Source organism: Chrysemys picta, chromosome 1 (genome assembly GCF_011386835.1).
Source record: "Chrysemys picta bellii isolate R12L10 chromosome 1, ASM1138683v2, whole genome shotgun sequence".
In the NCBI taxonomy this organism is placed as follows: Eukaryota; Metazoa; Chordata; order Testudines; family Emydidae; genus Chrysemys; species Chrysemys picta.
Genome location: NC_088791.1, coordinates 147,824,912 through 147,845,739, shown reverse-complemented (window position 1 = coordinate 147,845,739; position 20,828 = coordinate 147,824,912). Strand labels below are relative to the sequence as shown.

At 45.6% G+C, this 20,828-nt stretch overlaps 1 protein-coding gene across 1 annotated transcript in view; it reads right to left on the bottom strand.

Annotated features, from left to right (window-relative positions):
* VTCN1 (V-set domain containing T cell activation inhibitor 1) overlaps nucleotides 1-17,308 on the bottom strand; it is a 41,987-nt gene extending 24,679 nt beyond the window's left edge. The window contains exon 1 of the mRNA XM_005292751.4: nucleotides 17,044-17,308. Coding sequence (XP_005292808.3) covers nucleotides 17,044-17,075 — 32 coding nt within the window. The 5' untranslated portion in view covers nucleotides 17,076-17,308. The remainder of the gene's footprint in view (nucleotides 1-17,043) is intronic.
* Between the last annotated feature and the right edge of the window lie 3,520 nt (nucleotides 17,309-20,828).

Sequence of the window (20,828 nt, the reverse complement as noted above, 5' to 3'; positions counted from 1 at the left end):
GAAGGCCAGACCCTGGCCATGGCTAGAAACAAAAAGGAAGGACTAGATGGACCAGTGGTTTGATCTGGACTGGCAGCTGTAGACAACCAGATTAGATGGACCAATGATCTGACCCAGACCAGTGGCAGGAATTGAGATACCAGTCTAATGGTTTCATCCAGTATGACAGCAGGAGGGTTCAGTGGTCTGATCTGGTAGGCAGGATATCAGAGTAGAAGCAGTGGCCTGACCAGAATAGTGGAGTAGATACCATAAACTAAAAGTTCTGTTGAGGTACATTTGTAAGGTTGCAGATGGCAATTCCAAACAAGAAGTACCGTCGTTAAAAAGACTCACACATTACAAAATAGGAAATCTTAAAGTAACACTGGATATCTTTGTAACAGAGATACTCTAGTTCAACCACAAGTTACTGAGCTCTATGCAGAAATCACTGGGTGAAATTCTATAGTCTGTGTTGTGCAGGAGGTCTGACTAGATGATCATGTTCCTTCTGGCCTTAAAAATGTAAGAAAAACTACCCTGTTTCCCCGAAAATAAGACAGTGTCTTATATTAATTTTTGCTCCCAAAGATGCGCTAGGTCTTATTTTCAGGGGATGTCTTATTTTTCAATGAAGAAGAATACGGTACACATTTTTTTGCCTTATTATCGGGGAGGTCTTATTATCGAGGGGATGCCTTATATTACAACGAGAGGCAAAACTGTAAGTAGGCCTTATTTTCGGAGGATGTCTTATTTTCGGGGAAACAGGGTATGGAAGTAGTCACCTGGGAAATAGCCACCATTCATTAACAACACAGAAATTTTCAGCAATGGCTACAGGTGCTACAGATCGAAACCTAACTGTACCTCTGTAGTAATGGCAGCCTCCAATCTTTTCTTTAGAATTCTTTCAATATTCTGAGCCTAATCCCATAAATATTTACACAAGTGATTGAGGTTGGCAAAATGAAGACCCTATATTATCAAATGTTTTATTTGGGGGTCAAGTAGTTTAATAAGGGCTTTTAGAAATTCACAGATTATGGTTGTGGACACCTTAAATTATGAAAGTCCATTCTACTGGCACAAAAAGAAGAACAGGAGTACTTGTGGCACCTTAGAGACTAACAAATTTATTAGAGCATAAGCTTTCGTGGACTACAGCCCACTTCTTCGGATGCATCCGAAGAAGTGGGCTGTAGTCCACGAAAGCTTATGCTCTAATAAATTTGTTAGTCTCTAAGGTGCCACAAGTACTCCTGTTCTTCTTTTTGTGGATACAGACTAACACGGCTGTTACTCTGAAATCTACTGGCACAGTGACCATAAAAGTGCCAGACACCAATTTTTCCTTTGCCATTGTTGTCAGCAGGGCTTTAAGCATTGTATGTAAGCAAAAATCATAAATTAATTAGATGCTGTCATTATTTCCATATATAATCATAGTACTGGAAGGGACCTCAATAGGTCATCTTGTCCAGTCTCCTGCACTCATGGCATGACTAAGTATTATCTAGACCATCCCTGACAGGTGTTTGTCCAATCTGCTCTTAAAAATCTCCAATGACAGACAACCTCCCTAGGTAATTTATTCCAGTGCTTAATGACCCTGACAGTTAAGAAGTTTTTCCTAATGTCCAACCTAAACCTCCCTTGCTGCAATTTAAACCCATTGCTTCTTGTCCTATCCTCAGAGGCTAACGAGAACAATTTACCTCCCTCCTCCTTGTAACAACCTTTTACAAATTTGAAAACTGTTATCATGACGCCTCTGTGTCTTCTCTTTTCCAGACTAAACAAACCCAATTTTTTCAATCTTCCCTCATAGGTCATGTTTTCTAGACCTTTAATCATTTTTGTTGCTCTTCTCTGGATTTTCTCCTATTTGTCCACATCTTTCTAAAACGTAGTGCCCAGAACTGGACACTATATTCCAGTTGAGGCCTAATCAGTGCAGAGTAGAGCAGAAGAATTACTTCTTGTGTCTTGCTTACAACACTTGTGCTAATATATTCCAGAACGAAGTTCGCTTTTTTGGCAAGTGTTACACTGTTGACTCATATTTAGCATATGATCCACTATGACCCTTCCTACTCAGTACTCCTTCCTACGCAGTCATTTCCCATTTTGCATGTGTGCAGCTGATTGTTCCTTCCTAAGTGGAGTATTTTGCATTTATCCTTATTGAATTTCGTCCTATTTACTTCAGACCATTTCTCCAGTTTTTCCAGATCATTTTGAATTTTAAGCCTATCCTCCAAAGCACTTGCAACCCCTCCCAGCTTGGTATTGTCTGTAAACTTGGTAAGTGTACTCGCTATGCCGTTATCTAAATTATTGATGAAGATATTGAACAGAACTGGACCCAGAACTGATCCCTGCAGGACCCCACTCGATATGCCCTTCCAGCACGAATGTGAACCACTGATAACTACTCTCTGGGAATGGTTTTCCAACCAGTTAAGCACCCACCTTACAGTAGCTCCATGTAGGTTGTATTTGCCTTGTTTGTTTATGAGAAGGTCATGTGAGACAGTATGAAAAGCCTTACTAAAGTCAATATATACTGCATCTACTGCTTCCCCACTATCCACAAGGCTTGTTATCCTATCAAAAAAGGCTATTAGGTTGGTTTGACACGATTTGTTCTTGACAAATCCATGCTGACTGTTACTTATACCTCATTATCTTCTAGGTGTTTGCAAATTGATTGTATTGATAATGTTGATTCCTCCCTCAGTCATGCTATGAAGTGGCTTGAGTGGATAGATTGTCCTCTGGAGCTGCAAAATGTTTATGGTGTCTGTCTATGCTGGAATGGTAGAATCCAGATACTGGGGTTTTTTTTACTTTGAAACTTAGTCACATCTACATATAAGTAAGAATATATTTTTGCAAGTTCACTGCTGATATTGTCTTTAATATGATAGATTTTCAAAGATGAATATCCTAGCAGTAGAAACTTTCAGCTAATGAATAGAGCTGGGTGACTTTTTTCAACCTTTTTGTTTTTTTATGAAAGATGAAGATTTGGCAACACCAAAACATTTCAAGAATTCATGTACATTTCACTGAATTGTTTTGGTCTGAAAAAAAAAATAAACAAATTCCAAAACATTTGAAGCATTTCATTACCATATTTTCTAAATGAAATGTTTCCATTTTTCAATTCAAAATGACTTTTCATTTGGAAATTTCCTTTAATTTAATTTTTAAAAATAAAAAAGGGTTTTAAAATACTCAAAATCAGAATGAAACATTTCATTTGACCTAAAACCAATTTTGAACATTTCAATTTACTGAAAATTTCATTTTCAGTTCAACAGAAAACAATATCTATATATTTTAAGACTTGCCAGCAAACTGAAAAATCCATTATTTGCTCAGCTCTACTAATGAGATAATTGAAAATTATGTTTTGTAACTGAGGACATTAAATGTTTATCCAACATGGATTACAAATATCACTGAACACAATGTGCTGAGTTTTGTAGTTAATGTCAGTTATCATGTTACCCTAGTCAACGAGGACTGCAGAAATGGTAGGTTTTTTATTTTTTCCCAAAATAACTGAACTTTTAACATTTGCTAATGTGGTAACATAAGAACCATATTTTACTTATTGAGCACAAGTTCAAATGTTCCAACAGGTAAACATAGGCGCTGACTTCCCCTCTGCCCAGTGGGTGCTCACCCCTGGTCCTGCCCCTGCACCGGCCTCGCCCCACCCCCATTCCACCCCTTCCCCAAAGTCCCCGCCCCACCCCGCCTTTTCCTACCGCAGCCCCACCCTCTTCCCCCAAGTCCCCATCCCTGCCCTGCCTCTTCTCCGCCTTCTCCCCTGAGCGCGCCGTGTCCCTGCTCCTCCTCATCCCTCCCAAAAAGTCATAAGCACCGCCAAACAGCTGTTATGCGGAGAGGGAGGGGAGGGAGGGGGAGGAGCGGGGGAGGAGCGGCGTGCTGGGGGGGGAGAAGGAAGTGAGGAGGGGGAGCTTGGCTGTTGGTGGGTGCAGAGCCCTCGCTAATTTTTCCCCGTGGGTGCTCCAGCCCCAGAGCACCCATGGAGTCGACACTTATGCACGTAAATCTAAATGTTTTTTTCTCAAACATAAGAATTAGCGGTGGCTCTTAATAATCTAAGTAATACAATGAAGTCTTGTTTGGGAAATCACTGTTTGTTTTTATTTTATCAAAAATTCCCCTCAAATTTGTTGTTTAGACACTGATAGAGTTGGACAATTGAAACATTTATAGTTAATATGCTGTTAGAGATCATAAGCTCGACCCCTGCCAGTGTCCACAGACCTTCACCCAGTGCCCCTTTCTACAGTTAGTTTTTAAAAATTGTTATTACTATTCTGGTAGAGCCTAGGAGCCCTACCCATGGACCAGAACCCCACTGTGCTAGGTGCTGTGCAAACACAGAATAAAACAGTCCCTTCCCCAAAGATCGTTCAATCTAAGTGATAGTTCAATCTAAGTCAAGATAATTAAGTTAGATATAGATAGTGAGTTTAGATAGAATTTAGAGAACTTTTCTTCTCCCCACCAGGGTTTGGCTTAGTGCTGAGGTCATGCCCAGTCCAGAGTGCCAGAAAGTCCAGAGTGCCACAACGTGAATCATGTTCCTTGATCTTTCCAGAGCCTAATGCCTCATGAAGTGATAGGCCTCTTCTCTCCAGGGGTGTCCCACTCTCCAGCCCACTGCACAGCTTGAGCCCATCAGGACATAGCGCTCTGGCTCTGGGGCCACCTCACTGGAGATGTCTTGAAGACAGAGGCTGAAACTTCAGGGGCCAGGGTTCCACACAGGGCCCTTAAGGGGAATCCAGGGTACCAAAGCAAACAGCCACCCAGTGAGCCAAGTTATTGGCTCCTGCTCCAACATCTGCACCGGACTCTACATGGAGTTTGAGCATGGGGTCATCGAAGTCCATGAAGTCCACAGTGGGGGCATAGAAGATCAGGAAGCCTCAGGGACCACATTCACCAGTGATCCCTGCCAAGACCCTTCCAGTCCTCAGACTTGGCACCCATGTTTGGGACATCATCCCATCAGCCCCAAACAGCTTCCAGACTACTCCTGTGGTGTCAACCTTCCTGTTCCCCCAGGAAGGATCAATGTCTCCTCCAATAGTGAAGCCCAACACTGGTAACTTGGCACTATCACTATCCTCACCCAGCTGCTCCCGCCACTCAAAAGAAAAAGCAGCGCCGGCACTGTTCTAGGGATGATGCACCAGAACTGACCTCTCCAGCCTGAGTGATGGTGCAGGGGTCCCCAGAACCACCTGCAGTACACACTTCCCCCATTTTGCATCCCACTGACTCCCTCCACATTGAGACTCTGTGCCAATCTGCCCTTTGAGATGGAAGCCTCCTCCTCTAGCGCAGAACTGTCACCATGCCCTCTGGCATGGGTATCTTTGTTCTGGGGCTGGCAGGAGTCACCCTCACTTACATGTGAAGTGGGCTTTGAGGGTCCTTGGCACAGGGAAAATGCTGCCTGCTACTGTTCCTCAGAGTAGCTGCACCTCTGTCCCTGCAAATGAGAAGGTTTTGTGCAAGAGCTCCTCTAACTACTTTTGAAGCCCTATATCAAGGCCATGGACAGAGGGACTATCTTTCCACCTGTAACACAAACACCTCCCCCTATGGCTTTGGAAGTTGTCCCCTCATCTCTTGTATCTCTCCAGGTAGTCCAGCCTCAACTACCAGTACATGAGGAGCAGGCTCCACCACCTCCTCCTACCCCCCAGTGAGATGACTTTGGGGATCATCAGATTGAGCACGAGGACAGGTCCAAAGGGATCTCCCGAGGGAGATGTAACTCTCCAGGCAACAACATTGGCTCTGTAACTAGGTGCCATACCTGGGTGCCCCCTCATAACCATAATCCAGTCACAGCCAAATCTTGGAAAGAATATTCCCCATCTCCTGGGGTCTAATTTATTCAGCATTGTTCAGCTCCCATCAAAGTTCCTTTCTGGTCTCTCCTCAGGGTTAGGGTCTCACAATTCTCTCTTTCTCAGGACTTTGGCTTTAAGTTTTAGCCTCCCCAACCCATAGTTCATCCTTCAAGTCTAGGGTCTCATGGTTCTCTTTCATGGGACCATAACTTTAAGTCCTGGCCTCCATGGCCTGTAACTTCCCACTTAAGTTTAGGGGTTACACAGCCCTCCTTCCTGGGACTACTAACCAGCAAACTTCTTCCCCCACCCCCATCAGTTCCTCCAGCAGCTGGCTTCAGCAGTTCCTCTTTGAAGGACTCTCTACTCTCCCTCAATCCTCTCACTTATATCTCTAGGCTTGGCCTGAGTTAGTCACATAACCAAATTCATTTTCCCTCCTGGGGAGGTAAGTTAAGATTGTCACAGGTGCACTGCCCACCCCCACCCCCCCATCTTCCCTTAAGGGGCCAGACACTCTGTGGCAGACTCCTTTGTGGTGTTACCACATGATGAATACAAACAATTCCAGGAGCTCCTGGCCAGGGTGGCCCACATGCTACACATGGAAACTGCCACCTCGGCTGGCAAGGCCACTGAGTCCCTCTTTAATTACCCTTCCCATCAGTCAGGGATGCCCTGGCCCAGTAAATGACTCCTGGCTAATGCCTGCTACCTCTCCAGCTGTGCCCAAAATAGGAGATAGGAGATCAGGGTGGGTAAAGATTCAATTACTTTAAAAAAAATAAAATAAAACAGATTTGTTGTTATTTAAATTATAACATGTTTTTCTTATTAAAAATAAATCTGCTTTAAGTGAAATCTGAATTTTATAAAAAATATGTTAAGGCCCACGATTATTATAATCTTGTAAAGCATTTAAATAAAAAAAAGTGCTGAATCCATGAGCCTCTATCAAACACTTGGAGTTAAAGGCTGCTTTTCTATATAGAGAAAGAACCAGCGGAAAAACATCCAACTTTTGAGGTCCAGCTTCATAAATATGGCACAATAGGTTGTGTGCTGTATTAACAGCTTGCTTCTGTGGGGAAACCAGGGGCTGTGCTACTGAGTTCAAGAGACTGTCAAAGTCATTACAGGCATTGGGACCTTGGGCTCTGACTCCAGGAGACACCATCATGTATCATCAGGACCATCCACTGAGCTGACCTGAGTGGTCTCACATTCCTATGTGATAGCCTCTCTACCTGAGTTCTGATTGGCGCAGTTCTCAAATTATGAATATTTATTACTCCACCCACCATGGAAATTTACTCTCGAGCTCATGGAAAAACACTGACCTGCCCAGTAACTCTCAACCCTTGCCTCTGGACAGTTCTGGTTACTTCATGTAAATGGCTTTGCTTTGTCTCCTTGTGTGTGTACACAGAAAGAGATACAAAGAAACAGAAATCCAGTAATTTCTCAACTGCCTCCCTCTCTGTCTCTAAACAATTCAAATACTGCAGTGCAAAAAGCATGTGGTTTACAGGAGTAGAAATCTTGGATTATTGTTAGTTGTTTTGTTTTTCTGGGGGTGAGGGTGGGGCAGGGAAGTTAGGTAACAAGGGAGAAGGAGCAGAGTGTGCAACAAGAAAGAAGCAACACTGGTGTCAAAGCAGGACACTGGGAAGAAGAGACAACATTCTTCAGAGTGCAGCCCCTAGTGTTGATTTCAACATGTGGGGACTGGAGGAAGAAAAACCTGCCCTGGCTGCAGGTCATAAAAAAAGAAAGATGCTATTTGGGAATATTTTGAGGAAACTCCTGTAACTCTTGGTAATAAAAGGAATATGTGGCAAATGTAAACAGTGCAACAGAGAGATTCAAACAGTGCAACAGAGAGATTTGGGTTATTAGAATGAAACAATATTATGAAAAATGCTCTTCAGAAGGCAATGAGTGTGACGATGATGATGTGGACATGACTGAAATATCTGGACCAACAGGTTAGTAAACTTATTTTTGCATCATTCTTGTGGCCTGCTAGCCATGTCTTACATGACAGTAAGTGATGACTTACATTATTCTCATAAATTTGTGCTTTGAGTGGATTGATTACTTACGAATTTCAAAATGTTTGTGTTCAAAATGTAATTGGGATGTTTGTTGTGGGAGTATTTATCAGCTACATTTTTACTGTCACTGCTGGACTTCTGAAATGTTTTCTTTTTTTTAAGTGAGTGAGAGTGACTTTTTTTTGTTACCATTTTGTTTCATGGTCCAGCTTTGACATCATCTACATGTCCACAATTTCAGAGTCATCTGCTGGTACTACCACTAGTGCTGCAACTAAACATATATCAGATAGTCTTTTTTTTATATACAGGTTATTTACTTTCTTCATTATCCAATAAAATCATGGATGAGTTTGTAATCAGGACCAGCAAAACTCCATAGATGCAAAGATTGATTGGTTCATTTATGCAACACATTCTCCCTTTTGTCTTGTTCAGAATAAACATTTCATTGACATGGTTCAGTCATTATGATCAGGCTATCCTCCACCCCACAAGGCAGATATTGCTGGAAGGTTACTGAATACAGTGTATGAGAAGGAAATTGAACAGTGTGTAAAAAACAGGGAAATTCATTAATCTGAGTCTTGATGAGTGGAGCAATGTACACAATGATTTAGTAATATGTGCTTGTGTGACAACTGATGTATTAGGAAATGCCCATATAGCAGAATAGAGAAGTAGAAGTAAAAGCTGTAACAATCTGAACAAAAATTCAAGTGTCAAGTGCGTAACTTTGTCACAGATAATGCTGCAAGTGAGCAAAGGTTAGAAATCTGACAAAGATAATGAAGAGAATCTGAGATGTATAACATACGAGTACAACGTTCATATGATGCACCATTTAGCCAAAGCCTTAAGTACAACTCCAGAAAAAAAGGAAAATGCTGAAATTGAAAAATACTTCTACAACAGTCACGTTGCTTCAGCTTCACTGAAGAGAGCAGGAAGATCCCAACTAATTCTCCTGCAAGATGTACAATGGAATTCAGTAGCTCACTGTTTTGAGATATTTATTAAGAACTGGCCTATTCTGATGACAATTTGTGAAGAAAATTGTAACAAAATAGATGGCACTATCATAGCTAAAGTAGTCAACATTGGATACAGAGAAATGTAGGAGATAGTCTCAATATACTGAAACCTATTTCATAACCTTGGACAAACTGAAGAAAGATTGCTGCTGTAGTGCTGATGCTGGTGAACTTTGGAGAGAACTTCTAGAGACACTGAAGAAAGAAATATCCAACAACAAAGTTAAATGGCAAGCAGTAAAGAAGTGGATGGATCAAGCACTTACTCCACCTCATTTTCTTGCCTATATTCTTAACCCAAAGTACCGGGATACATGCCTAACTGTTGAAGAAGAAGATGCTGCTGTGACATGGGCATCTGATAATCACCCATCAATCATGCCAACCATAATAAGTTTCAGGGCTGGAGGTGAACCATTCAAGCAGTACATGTTTGCTGATGATGTTTCAAAAAGTCACAACACTGTGACTGAACTGGTGGAAGTCACTAGCTAAGCACCTGGAACCAGAGCTTGTTGAAATGCTAACTCAGCTTTTGACAGAAATAGCATCTTCCAAAGGCCCAGAAAAAAATATTTTCTTCGTTTGGCTTAGTACATTCAAAGCTGAGATATTGATTGCAGTTGAAAAAGCAGGAACACTTGTCTTTCTCTTCCAGTCTGAATAAAAATGAGGGGCGAGGGAAGATCTACTAGTTTTAAAAGAGTAAAGGACATCCTTTGATAAGCTAAATTTATGTTTCCAAAACATTTAAGGTTGTTTTGTTTATTAAAAATAAATTGGATATGCCATTTTGTGTGTTTAATTAAATTCCAGTGACAATCCTAATTCAGCTTGACACAAATCATGAGCAAAAGAGCTATTCTTTTCTATATCTATTCTATATCTTCTGAGGTACAATTCTTCCTCTATGGTCCTCTGGCTCCAAGGAGAGGAAAGTAGGTCACTGTAACGCTTGGAAGGGTGCAGCTTCCTTCTCCCCTTATGCTAGGCCATTGAGTACAGGGTGGGTGAAGCCAAGACTCCCTTTCCTTGCACCTCTCCACTTGCCTAAAGAGGGGGATTATCCAGAGGCCAGGGGCTGCACCAGACCCCAGGTTAGATCTTACTTAGCTAAGCAAGGGGTGAAGTAGACCATACTCCCCCTTACTCACCTGCAGGGCCGGCTCTAACTTTTTTGCCACGCTAGGCAAAAAAGAAGAGCGCCACCACGCAGTAACACACCCCCCCCCCGAAGTGCTGCGCTGGGCCGCCCAACCCCCCCCCGAGCACCGCACCGCCCAAAGCCCCCCCCCCTGAAGCGCCGGGCCGGGCCGCCCAAAACCCCGCCCCGAACGCCGCGCCAGGCCGCCCAACCCCCCACCCCCGAGCGCTGGGCCGGGCTGCCCAAACTCCCGCCCTCCCTGCTCAGCACTGGGCCGGGCCGCAGCGCCGAAGCCCTCCCCCCGCCCCCAGCGCCACGCCGCCACCGAAACACTCCCCGCACTGCCCGGCCGAAACAAAACCCCTCAAGCGCCGCCCTGCCGAACAAAAAAAACCCAAAACACCGCGAGCGCCCCCCGCCACCCCAACATTGGTCGCCCCTTCTAAGGTGCCGCCCCAAGCACGTGCTTGGTCAGCTGGTGCCTGGAGCCGGCCCTGCTCACCTGCTCAGCCAACTAAGACGAGGGCTAGATTCATTATTTTTTTAAAAAAAGTCTTAATCATTTTTGATTCTCAATATTCAATGGGTGCACCCTTGCTTCATTCACTGCCCATCATTCAACCTCTGCCACCTTATTCACACTGAGTACTCCTCACTCCATGAACAGTCACTGTAGCAAGGTTGCTGCCTCCAGAACACCCGTTTGTGGCATAGGATGGCTCCGCAGCACCCCTTCCTCATTTGCCCCTCAGAGTTTTCCATCTCTCCTAGGGATTCATGTGGCTCAGCCCTCCAGCTGGGTCACTCTCAGAGTTCAATCCCCTTTCAGGGTATTCAAAGTCCAAAATAAACACCGCTTTTGACAACAGCCCCAAGTTAACATAAACTAAAGGTATTCTGTCCCCTCCTGGGCTCAACTCATAGTTCTTCTCACTCAGACCAGAGTGCTGACCCTCCTGGCTCTTCCCTGCTGGCAGTCCAAATACAGCATAAACCAAAGTTGTCTCACATCTCCTCTGGGACTCACACCCTATTTAAAGCAAGTCTCACTCTTTACCAAAGCAATGACTCCCAGTGGTTATCTCCCAGTGGCAACCTCCCCTCTTCTAGAGCCAGACTACAGCTCCCCTGGACTAGGGAAAAGTCAACCACCACTTCCACCTTTCTCCCCAGCCTCTGAGCTAGATATTGTAAAAGCCTGATTGAGTCACATGACCCACCAGCCACATAGCCTTCATTTTCCCTACCTGAGGAGGAGAGCAAAATGTATCACAGGTGGGGCTGGATCTCTCCCCTTAAAGGGGCCGGCCACCCTGTGACTGTCCCACTGAAATCAGTGGGGCAGTGGGAGTACTTTAAGAGTAAGGTGCTACTCAGTGTAAGTGACAGAATCTGGCCCTTAGAAATCAACCTGTCACAATTTCAGGATAATTGCACCTGGATTTCCTTTCTGAGATCCCTTGATTTCAGGCTTCCAGCTGCCACCTCCCGTGGGCAGAGACCCATGTCTCTCTCCCTCCAGACTGGGATTTTAGACTTGCAGTCCCTCTGTACCTGACAATAATTTTCCCAGCAAGTCTGACCAGGGTTCAGCATCTGGCATTAATTCTTTCCCCAGGGGCTACAACAGTGAATATCAATTACCGACCAGACTTCACAAAGCAAAAAACATTTATTCTTAGGGCAAACGCATTACAGAGAAAACAAAAAATAATAAGAGTTCCTACAGGCTTCCTACTAATTATAGCAGAAGTCACCTATCTTCCACATGGGGAATCCGATAGGCTGTAGCCCAAGGGATGCTGACCTTTCTTTGGACAAAAGGTCCTGTCTATTTGCTTGCTCAGAAAAAAAGGCCCTGTGTCACTTTAAACTCAGCCATTTATACCAAAAATCCTTCTTTGTCATTTGGTCCCAGCTTGAACCAGCATATACAAACCACAAACCGAATCCCTGGCCCACAACGCCACACCGGGGATGCCATTCTCAAGCGTGCCCCGCCCCATCCCCCACCGGCCTGACCTTGCACATGTGGTACAAGGTCACACCAGTGGGGGCAGAGTGGCATACTTTTCCAAATGGTGTCCTCCTGTCATGCTGTCTGGAGAGGCTCACCACTGTGAGGTGCCTACTTCAGGGCAGGCCATCAGAAAAAAACGGTTACTGACCTTCCATAACTCTTGTTCTTTGAAATGTGTTGCTCACGGCCATTCCAAAGTAGGTGTGTGCTCACCCTGAGAACAGCCGCCGGAAAGTTCTCTCTCAGAGGTATCCATCGGGTCAGCCCTGGAGTCACGCACTGATAGTGCTGGTATAAAGGGGCCTGCCGCCCCACCACCCTCTCAGTTTGGTGTCTCACAGTACTGCCTGTGACTGTCTCTGGAACTTCAGCTCGTCCTTGCGTTTCTGGCAAGTATGTGCTCTTCTCTGCTTTACTATCCTGGAAAGTGTCCTTCTGCCAGAACGGTCCCGGAAACCCGAGCCCCTTACTTTGGAGCCATCTTATGCGGTCTGAGGCTCTGGCATGAGCTGGCACCTGGCCTGTCAGCATCACACCCCCATCTGATACCAGACCTAGGTGGGTTACTAGTGTGGCAAGTATTCAGTGCCCCACAGAGTCCTCCCTGCCAGCCCTTGGTGAGGAAGTCTGGTGTAATCAGATTGAAGCAGATTAAAGCAGAATCAAACTTCCTTCCGAATGGGCTCCCAAATTCTTTAACTGAAGGGGCTCACAAGTGGTGTGACTGTCACCACCACCCTCAAAATACAAGAGCAAATTATAGGCCCCATGACTTTGATCGGAGCCACATTTAGTCTTCATCCATCCCTGAAGCTGTATGAGCCCTGTATGCAGCAATACTGTCTGATATAGTAGAACATGCGGACAGCAGCAGTTAAAGGAATATAGGTGGTTGCTGGGTATTAGGGCTCCAACAGGTGAGTGCCGGGGGCCCTATAGATGTGAGGGAGGGGATATTTCCCTTAAATCAGAGGTGGGCAAACTACAGCCTGTGGGCCACATCCGGCCCGCAGGACCCTCCTGCCCAGCCCCTGAGCTCCTGGCCCAGGAGGCTTGCCCCCGGACCCTCCCCTGCTGTTCCTCCTCCCCCGCAGCCTCAGCTCGCTCTGCCACTGGCACAATGCTCTGGGCGGCAGGGCTGCGAGCTCCTGGGGCAGTGCAGCTGCAGATCCCAGCCTGACCCGGTGCTCTGTGCTGCGCGATAGTGACGGCGTAGCTGGCTCCAGCCGGGCAGCGCGGCTGTAGTGCCACCAGCCACCTGTGCTCCAGGCAGTGTGGTAAGGGGGCAGGGAGTGGGGTGGTTGGATAGAGGGCAGGGGAGTTCGGGGTGGTGGTCAGGGGGCGCAGGTGTGGATAGGGGTCGGGGCGGTCAGAAGGTGGGGAACAGGGGGGTTGAATGGGGGCAGGGTCCTGGGGGGGCAGTTAGGAATGAGAGGAGGGGTTGGATGGGGCGGCAGGGGGCAGTCAGGGGCAGGGAGAAGGGGTGGTTGGATGGGGCAGGGGTCCCTGGGGGGGCAGTCAGGAAGGAGCGGGGTTTGGATAGGGTGGCAGGGGACAGGCAGGGGCAGGGGTTCCAGGGGCAGTCAGGGGACAGGGAGAAGGGATGGTTAGATGGGGCAGGGGTCTGGGGGGGCCGTCAGGAATGAGAGGGGGGGTTGGATGGGGTGGCAGGGGGCAGTCAGGGGCAGGAGTTCCAGGGGTGGTCAGGGGACAGGGAGCGGGGGGGGGGGTTGGATGGGGCAGGAGTCCTGGGGGGACGGATAGGGGATGGTGGCCAGGCCAGACCCCCTCCACTAATCGGCCCTCCATACAATTTCCGAAACCCAATGCGGCCCTCAGGCCAAAAAGTTTACCGGCCCCTGCCCTAGATATACCGGAGAAACAATCAGGCCTGCCATCCTCCTCTAAAAATTTGGACCACTCCCTGTTTGGAATCATTCTACTACTTGCAGTTGAGGTAAATCTTTTTAGCATAAGTGTTGTAATATGACTTCCAGCTTCTGAGTGAATAGCTCTTTTGCAACTACTTCAAGGTTAATTGACTTTAGCTCAAGAAGCTTGTTAGATGTTGGCACTAAGCTTTTTACCCTTCTGCTCCCAAGGGTAAGTGAGATGAGATGTTTTAGCTGAATCCTTAATCCACCAGGGCACAAACTGATATAGCAAAGAGGATTGTCAAAAGAACCTCTAGTGAATTGCAGCTGAGATTTTCAAAAGCATCTAGTGATTTGGGGTTTCTCAAATTTTGGGAGCCCAGCTAGAAACACCTTTAAAAGGGTCTGATTTTCAGAAAGTATCGAGTACTCACCCTCTGAAAAAGCCAGTCCCTTTGGGTACCCTAAATAAAACATCCAAAAATTAAAGCACCCCAAATCCCTAGTTACTTTTGAAATTTTTGCCTCTGATCCTTTATTAATTTTAGCTGGAGTCCCATAGTGTGTTACAAAGTGTGATTCACAATCTGCTACCTGATGTGCTTTGCAACAATTCAATTTTTTAAAAATGTGTAGTAGTCCACAATAAGAGGTAATCTTTTCTATTGACTTCAAATGGATCTGAACCAAACATGAGCAAGGGCAATCAGGAATCTCACATGGTTTCAACGGTTCTTTTGCAGTTTGCTTTCTCCACTCTTGGATCTTCTCTTCCATGGCAGTATTCGTAACTGGCCAGAATAGGACATCTCTGGCTCTGTCCTTACACTTCTTACTAGCCAGATGGGGAAAGTGGACTACGCTTTCAATTTCTGACCTCATGCTGTGTGGTATTCAAGCACAATCCCCACTAAACCATGTTATCCATTCTAATGGGACCAGAGCACAAGGTGTTGTGACTGAAGGCTTTCCTGGCTTTCAGAAGCTTAAATTTAGCCATTCTCCACCTTCTGGAAGGGCACCAGGCAGCGCTGGGCAATTTTAACTATGTTGAAGAAGTTTTGGGACATTTGATAATTAAAGAAGATCAGTTGACTTGTGATAAACAGCAGGGATTTTAATTCCCCTACATCTCCAGTTCTAACCTGGATGCAAAGAGTTAACTCTCCCTAGCCATTTCTAACCATCTGAAACATCAAGCTTAGTGATGAGAGCAGGGCCGGCTCCAGGCACCAGCTTACCAAGCAGGTGCTTGGGGCGGCCACTTTGGAGGGGGGCGGCACGTCCAGCTGTTCGGCGGCAATTTGGCGGACGGTCCCTCACTCCTGCTCCGAGCGAAGGACCTCCCGCCGAATTGCCGCCACAGAGCTCGATCGCGGCTTTTTTTGTTTTGTTTTGTTTGGCTGCTTGGGGCAGCCAAAACCCTGGAGTCGGCCCTGGATAAGAGGTAGGGACCTTCAGAAGCCCTTCTTTTCTGAGAAGCAAGTTTCCGGTGTCTCCTTCTGCTGCTTCAGCTGGACATTACTGTCCATAGGAAGCAGACATTAGCCAACACAGCCAGTATGGTTATTCTGAAAGAATTAAGGGATGAGGGCTCATTTGTTCCTCTGACAAAACCAGTCAGGCTGGTTGTAGGTAGTTAGTCAGGACTACACGCCCATTAATAACAGAGCAGCTTGTTATGTGCGTTCCAAATGCACAGAAAATAAGACGTTCACTCAACATTTATGCTATTACATTATACTACTATCACTACAGAGTATTATATTGTTGCTTTCACAGTTTATTATGAAATTGATGTACAGTGACCTGAGCACCTTGGCAGGCCAGGTTAGGTGCTTTATATATACAGTGATTATTTATCTCGTAGCAAGTGGAGGCTATTCCTCACACAAGGAATTCAAGAAAATGTGGCAAGGTTCGCAGGAACTAGGTTGTTCTAAGAGTTTCATGCACTGGGCATTCTGCCACTGGGGAATTTAGTGCTGGACTGATAGCCTTGAGAACTGAAGTCCTATCAACAGAATAAATACTAGTATAGGCTTCCTACATGCCACTGTGCTAACCCGCTTTAATCCAGCCTAGAAGAGCCATGTTTAGGGAGACGAAAAAGAGTTCAATGTCCATGCTCTGCAAAGACAGTCAGCAAAGCGCTATTTGTGGTAGTGATTTTATGAGACTGGCATCTGTCCATTAGAAACTCGACTGAGTCTTCCAATTCATTTTCACATGGGAGCCACCAAATTGCTGTCTGATATAAATCATTTTAAGCCATTACTGACCTGGAGGTGACCTAGGTGTGAGACTTTGTATCCTGTTATGAATCTCCCAGGATATCTATTCTCTGTGTGTATTTGATTTTGATTTGTGGCTTTGCCAAATAGATCAAAAGGTAGAAGCGTTATTGAACAAACAGATGAAATCCTTTTTCTTTTCCTGACACCTCCTCATCAGCATAGCTCTTACACAGGAATGAACTGTTGTGCGGAGAGACACAGAAAATATACTGCAGTATGGATTGTGGATTACTCTCTTTAATACACTGATTTGGGGGAGATTTGCACACCTTTCCAAATGCTGACAGAGGAAATATAGAGGCTCTCCAATGCCATTTACATCCCTCCCTTCTAATAACATGCAGCTCTGAAATGTTGTAAGCAAGACTTACTCATTTCACTGGAAATAAGTTTTCATTTTTGCTGTAATCACTAACTATATCCCATTGGGATCTGGGAGCATGACTACACCAGTTTAAGTCTATGTCTTATATCAATGACTGGCTTGGCATTCATACTTTCCACACAACAACTCAAAACATACAAACACTAAAAGCAGCCCAAGAGCATGATATTGAGCCAAACGGCAAAGAATTCCCTTGCCAAAGCTGAACAAAAGTCTCCAAGGGCGGACAGCACAATAGCCAGATGTGGCAGTGGAGCCCAGACCTCCCATAATTAAATAAACACAGAACAATTCCCTCCCTCCCTTATCTCCAAAAGCAGATAAAGACTGTACGGTACCTCCAGAAAATGATCTGACCCAGGGAAGCCATAGTAATGGGATTGGTTCAGACAGGCGAAGCGTAGGGTGCATAACAATTCAATGCAGTATTCAGTGCAGCCTCTTTCCCTTTGAAATACATTCGTCTAAGTTCCATCTACTCTGCTTAAATAGCTGAACTCAGGTAAGGAGTGGTGACTCCAGGTGGGGAAAGTTGAGGTATGAGGAAGCCAACAGGACATTATCAGGTTTCCCATCATACACAAGGCACAGCTTTTTCAGTATTATAGGACAGTAGCCTTGACTCCTATGTTAAGGTTGCCTAACATGTCCCATTATAAAAACATTTCTAACGTTTTTTTTTTTTTGAGGAATTCTTAGAGCCTCCAAAATTTGCAGCAGGGATGTGAAAATTGGAAGGGGTATAGTCCTTAGGTCAGAGAGGGGCCTTTTGCTGGTCCCATGCAAATCCATTCAGATATGGCCAAGTTAGAAAATGGCAAAAATCACCATTAGGGGTCTGTATTATACTCAGTAGAGTTTGCTAGAGGCTTGCTGCTAAAATCAACAGACCTTCAATCTACACTGAGCACGCTCCTCATCCCCACTGAGCCTCCTCACAGACCCCATCTGAACTGGGCATGCTCCCCAGCATCTCCCGATACCATGCTTACTACCAAAGGAGTCACGTGAAGCCACAGGCTCTATCACAGTAGAGGGTAGTGCACGTTCCCTCTCTGGCACCCAACTTTTTTCCTCCCTGGTGATTCTCCCAACTCTGCCCACCCTACATCTGGGGACTTAAAATGCAACAGCCATTTCTTCTTCCCCTAAAACATGCATTCTTATTGCTGCTTTTCTCCATTTAATGCCCCTGGACCAAACCATTTCCTGTTTTCCATCCCCTCCCCATCCTGGCTACTGGTGCCAGGTCTGCTAGGCTGCAGCCTGCAGAGCCCGCAAAGGCTAGCAGGAAGCACAGAGCCTGCAGCACTGACATGGAGGGGCAGCTCTAAGAGGCAAAGGGGGAGAGGAGAACAGAGAGAAGACCTGTGTGGAGAGCAGAGGAGTGCAAGCTGCTTGTGTGAGTTAGGAGAGCCTGAATTTGTGTGGGGGACTCTGTGCCCTGTCCCTTGTGTGTGAATTGGGGTGAGGGAGCCTGTGTGAGTTTGGATTTGGAGGAAGCCTGCAAATGCCTGCAAAATGAGGATAACAACACTTATTCCTATGCTGCTCTGGGCTGATGTGATGATAAATTAGTTAATGTCTGTACAGGGCTTTCCTGTGCTGTGGTAGGGAACTGGGAACATTCCAATACCTTGCCCATCCTAACAAAAATTGCCATTTTCTTTGTGCCAACCACATCTCCAAATAGGGACTCCTATTCATACAGTCCCCCATGACACATGATCCTTAGGGCAGCACCACTGATTCAGGGAGTACTTGCTGCTGCTTGGCAGAGATCACACTGGACACAAAGGCACTAGAGACAAAGGCACAAAGACGAATGTCAGGGACTGCTCGGGGTAGGGGGCTAAAGGGGTCAGAATTAAGGATATGTGCTTGTGTTCTATATGCAGCAATACCTTAACTGTGCATTTCCTGGTGTGCAGAAGTTTGTAGTTTGTTTTTCAGGCCATGGTACAGCTTCTAAAACACTCCATTTATGCAGCTATTAGGAGCTCCCCATTAGGGAAGCCACCGAGAGAACGTGCCCAGCTGTGGTGCAGGAAGCAGGACAGGTCAGAGGGGATGAAGGCCATGGGACAGCAAGGATTGGCTTGGAAAAGACTATGGCTGCCATCCAATGGTCTCATTTTCAGAGGTGCTAAGCATCTGCTGTTCCCATCGACTTCAATGGGTCACCCCCTCTCCAAATCCAGCCACTCATTTAGGTGCCACTGTAGAATCATAGAATATGAGGGTTGGAAGGGACTTCAGCAGATCATCTAGTCCAACCCCCTGCTGAAAGCAGGACTAATCCCCCAACAGAGTTTTGCCCCAGATCCCTAAATGGCCCCCTCAAGGATTGAATTTACAACCCTAGGTTTAGCAGGCCAATGCTCAAACCACTGAGTTATCCCTCCCCCCTAGATTTGAGGTCCTAGCTTTAGATCCCCAGATTTGAACATTCTGATGACTAGAATGCTATAAGACTTGTCCAAAATCTGTGGTAGGGCTGTGAGGAGAACCTGATTCTCCCGGTGGCCAGTCCTTTGCTCTAAACTTTTTCCTATAGTAGCTTAATGAAAACATAGGGTATACATGCTTTCTTACCAATACAATTACTATGGCTGTCTGATCATTATGATTATTTAAAATTATAAAGTGTTTCTTTCCTATACGGACACTGTCTCATACATTATTTTTTTTATTTTAAAATGGATATTATATTTATTTGGTAGTTTTCCATTGATGAAAAATGGGTGTGATTCTAACAATCAGGATTTCAGTGGAAGCAAATAACTTGAGGTTGATGTGACCCAGTGTGAAATGAACCTAAAGATACATCCTGTTGCTCTCACCGACAACTGAATGAAAGTTGCCACTTGACCAAGCATGCAGACCAGGTTTGTCATTTCAGAGCTAATTAAACAATTGGGGAAGGAGAGGGGAGCAGTGGTCAGGATTACAGCACACATTACATCACTTCACAAAGCCAGACTCTTCAATGAGCAGGTTACAGTCCACTTCCCAAACACAGTGGAATGCCTCCTACGCTCTGCTATCAGGGGTTCTCACTCTTTATACAGAACTATTAGTTACAGAACCCCTATGAGTTATCAGTGAAACACAGGAGACTTCTTCATCTCTGTGGCAAGGCTTTACCATGTCTCAGGGCCAATGACTTTCTCCTGAGATGCTGAAGGAGTAATGTGAGAGGTAGGAGGAGAACCAGAAGAGGATGTAGTCATGAAAAGCCAAGAGATGGCAGGATTTCAAGATGTGATCAGCAGTGTCCAGGGCATCCGATAGGTCAAGGAGGAGGAGGATGGAGAACTGGCCCTGAAGTTTGGCCAGGAAGAGGTTGTTAGAAATATTGGAGGTTGTTGGAGACCTCTGCATCTCCTCCTCGGCTCCCAGCCTTATCTCCCCAGGCCTTGGGTGTGTGTGGAGAGAGACTCTGCTGACACCCCTGGCCTATGGGTAAAGAGAATCCCAGCTGCTCCTCTCCCCAGACCTGTAAGGGGTGCGTGAAGAGACTCCCTGCTGATTCCACCCCGCCTCAACCAGCACCAGAAGGCAGGGAGGAAGGCAGTGAGAGTCCTGACCTTGGGGAGCCAAGGGAAACCTGGGATCTCAACAAAGAAAGGAGTGGAGATGGCTGTGTACTGCTAGAAATTATTCAGGAACATTTACTCAAAACCTCACAAAGGCCTCCCAGGTTTGGCCCCAATCCTCATATTTGCCGCCTTCTATTTACTTTGCATAAACTTTTGCGCCAGTGAAATTTTGTCAGCAAGAATGTTTGCAGAAAGGGAAACTGTCATGACTGTCTGTGTGAATGTGTATCCACTGGAGCATTTGCTTCTGCGGTATCACACAGCCATTTTGAAATCTCTTAGTGGGCTTGGGAGTCATTCACTCAGGAACAGAACAAAGCCATCCAGCCAAAGCCATGGCCAACCATGCAGCCCAAATGGCTAATTAGGAACAATGACCACTTGGAGCAATAGCAGTGGCAAAGAGTTTGTGAACAACCTGTTGGGTGAAGTATGTTCGCAGAAAACATGTATTTGTCGAACCATTTGAACAATGCATGCCAGTTGAAGTCTGTTGGCAAATAATTTGTGAACAGAAAAAG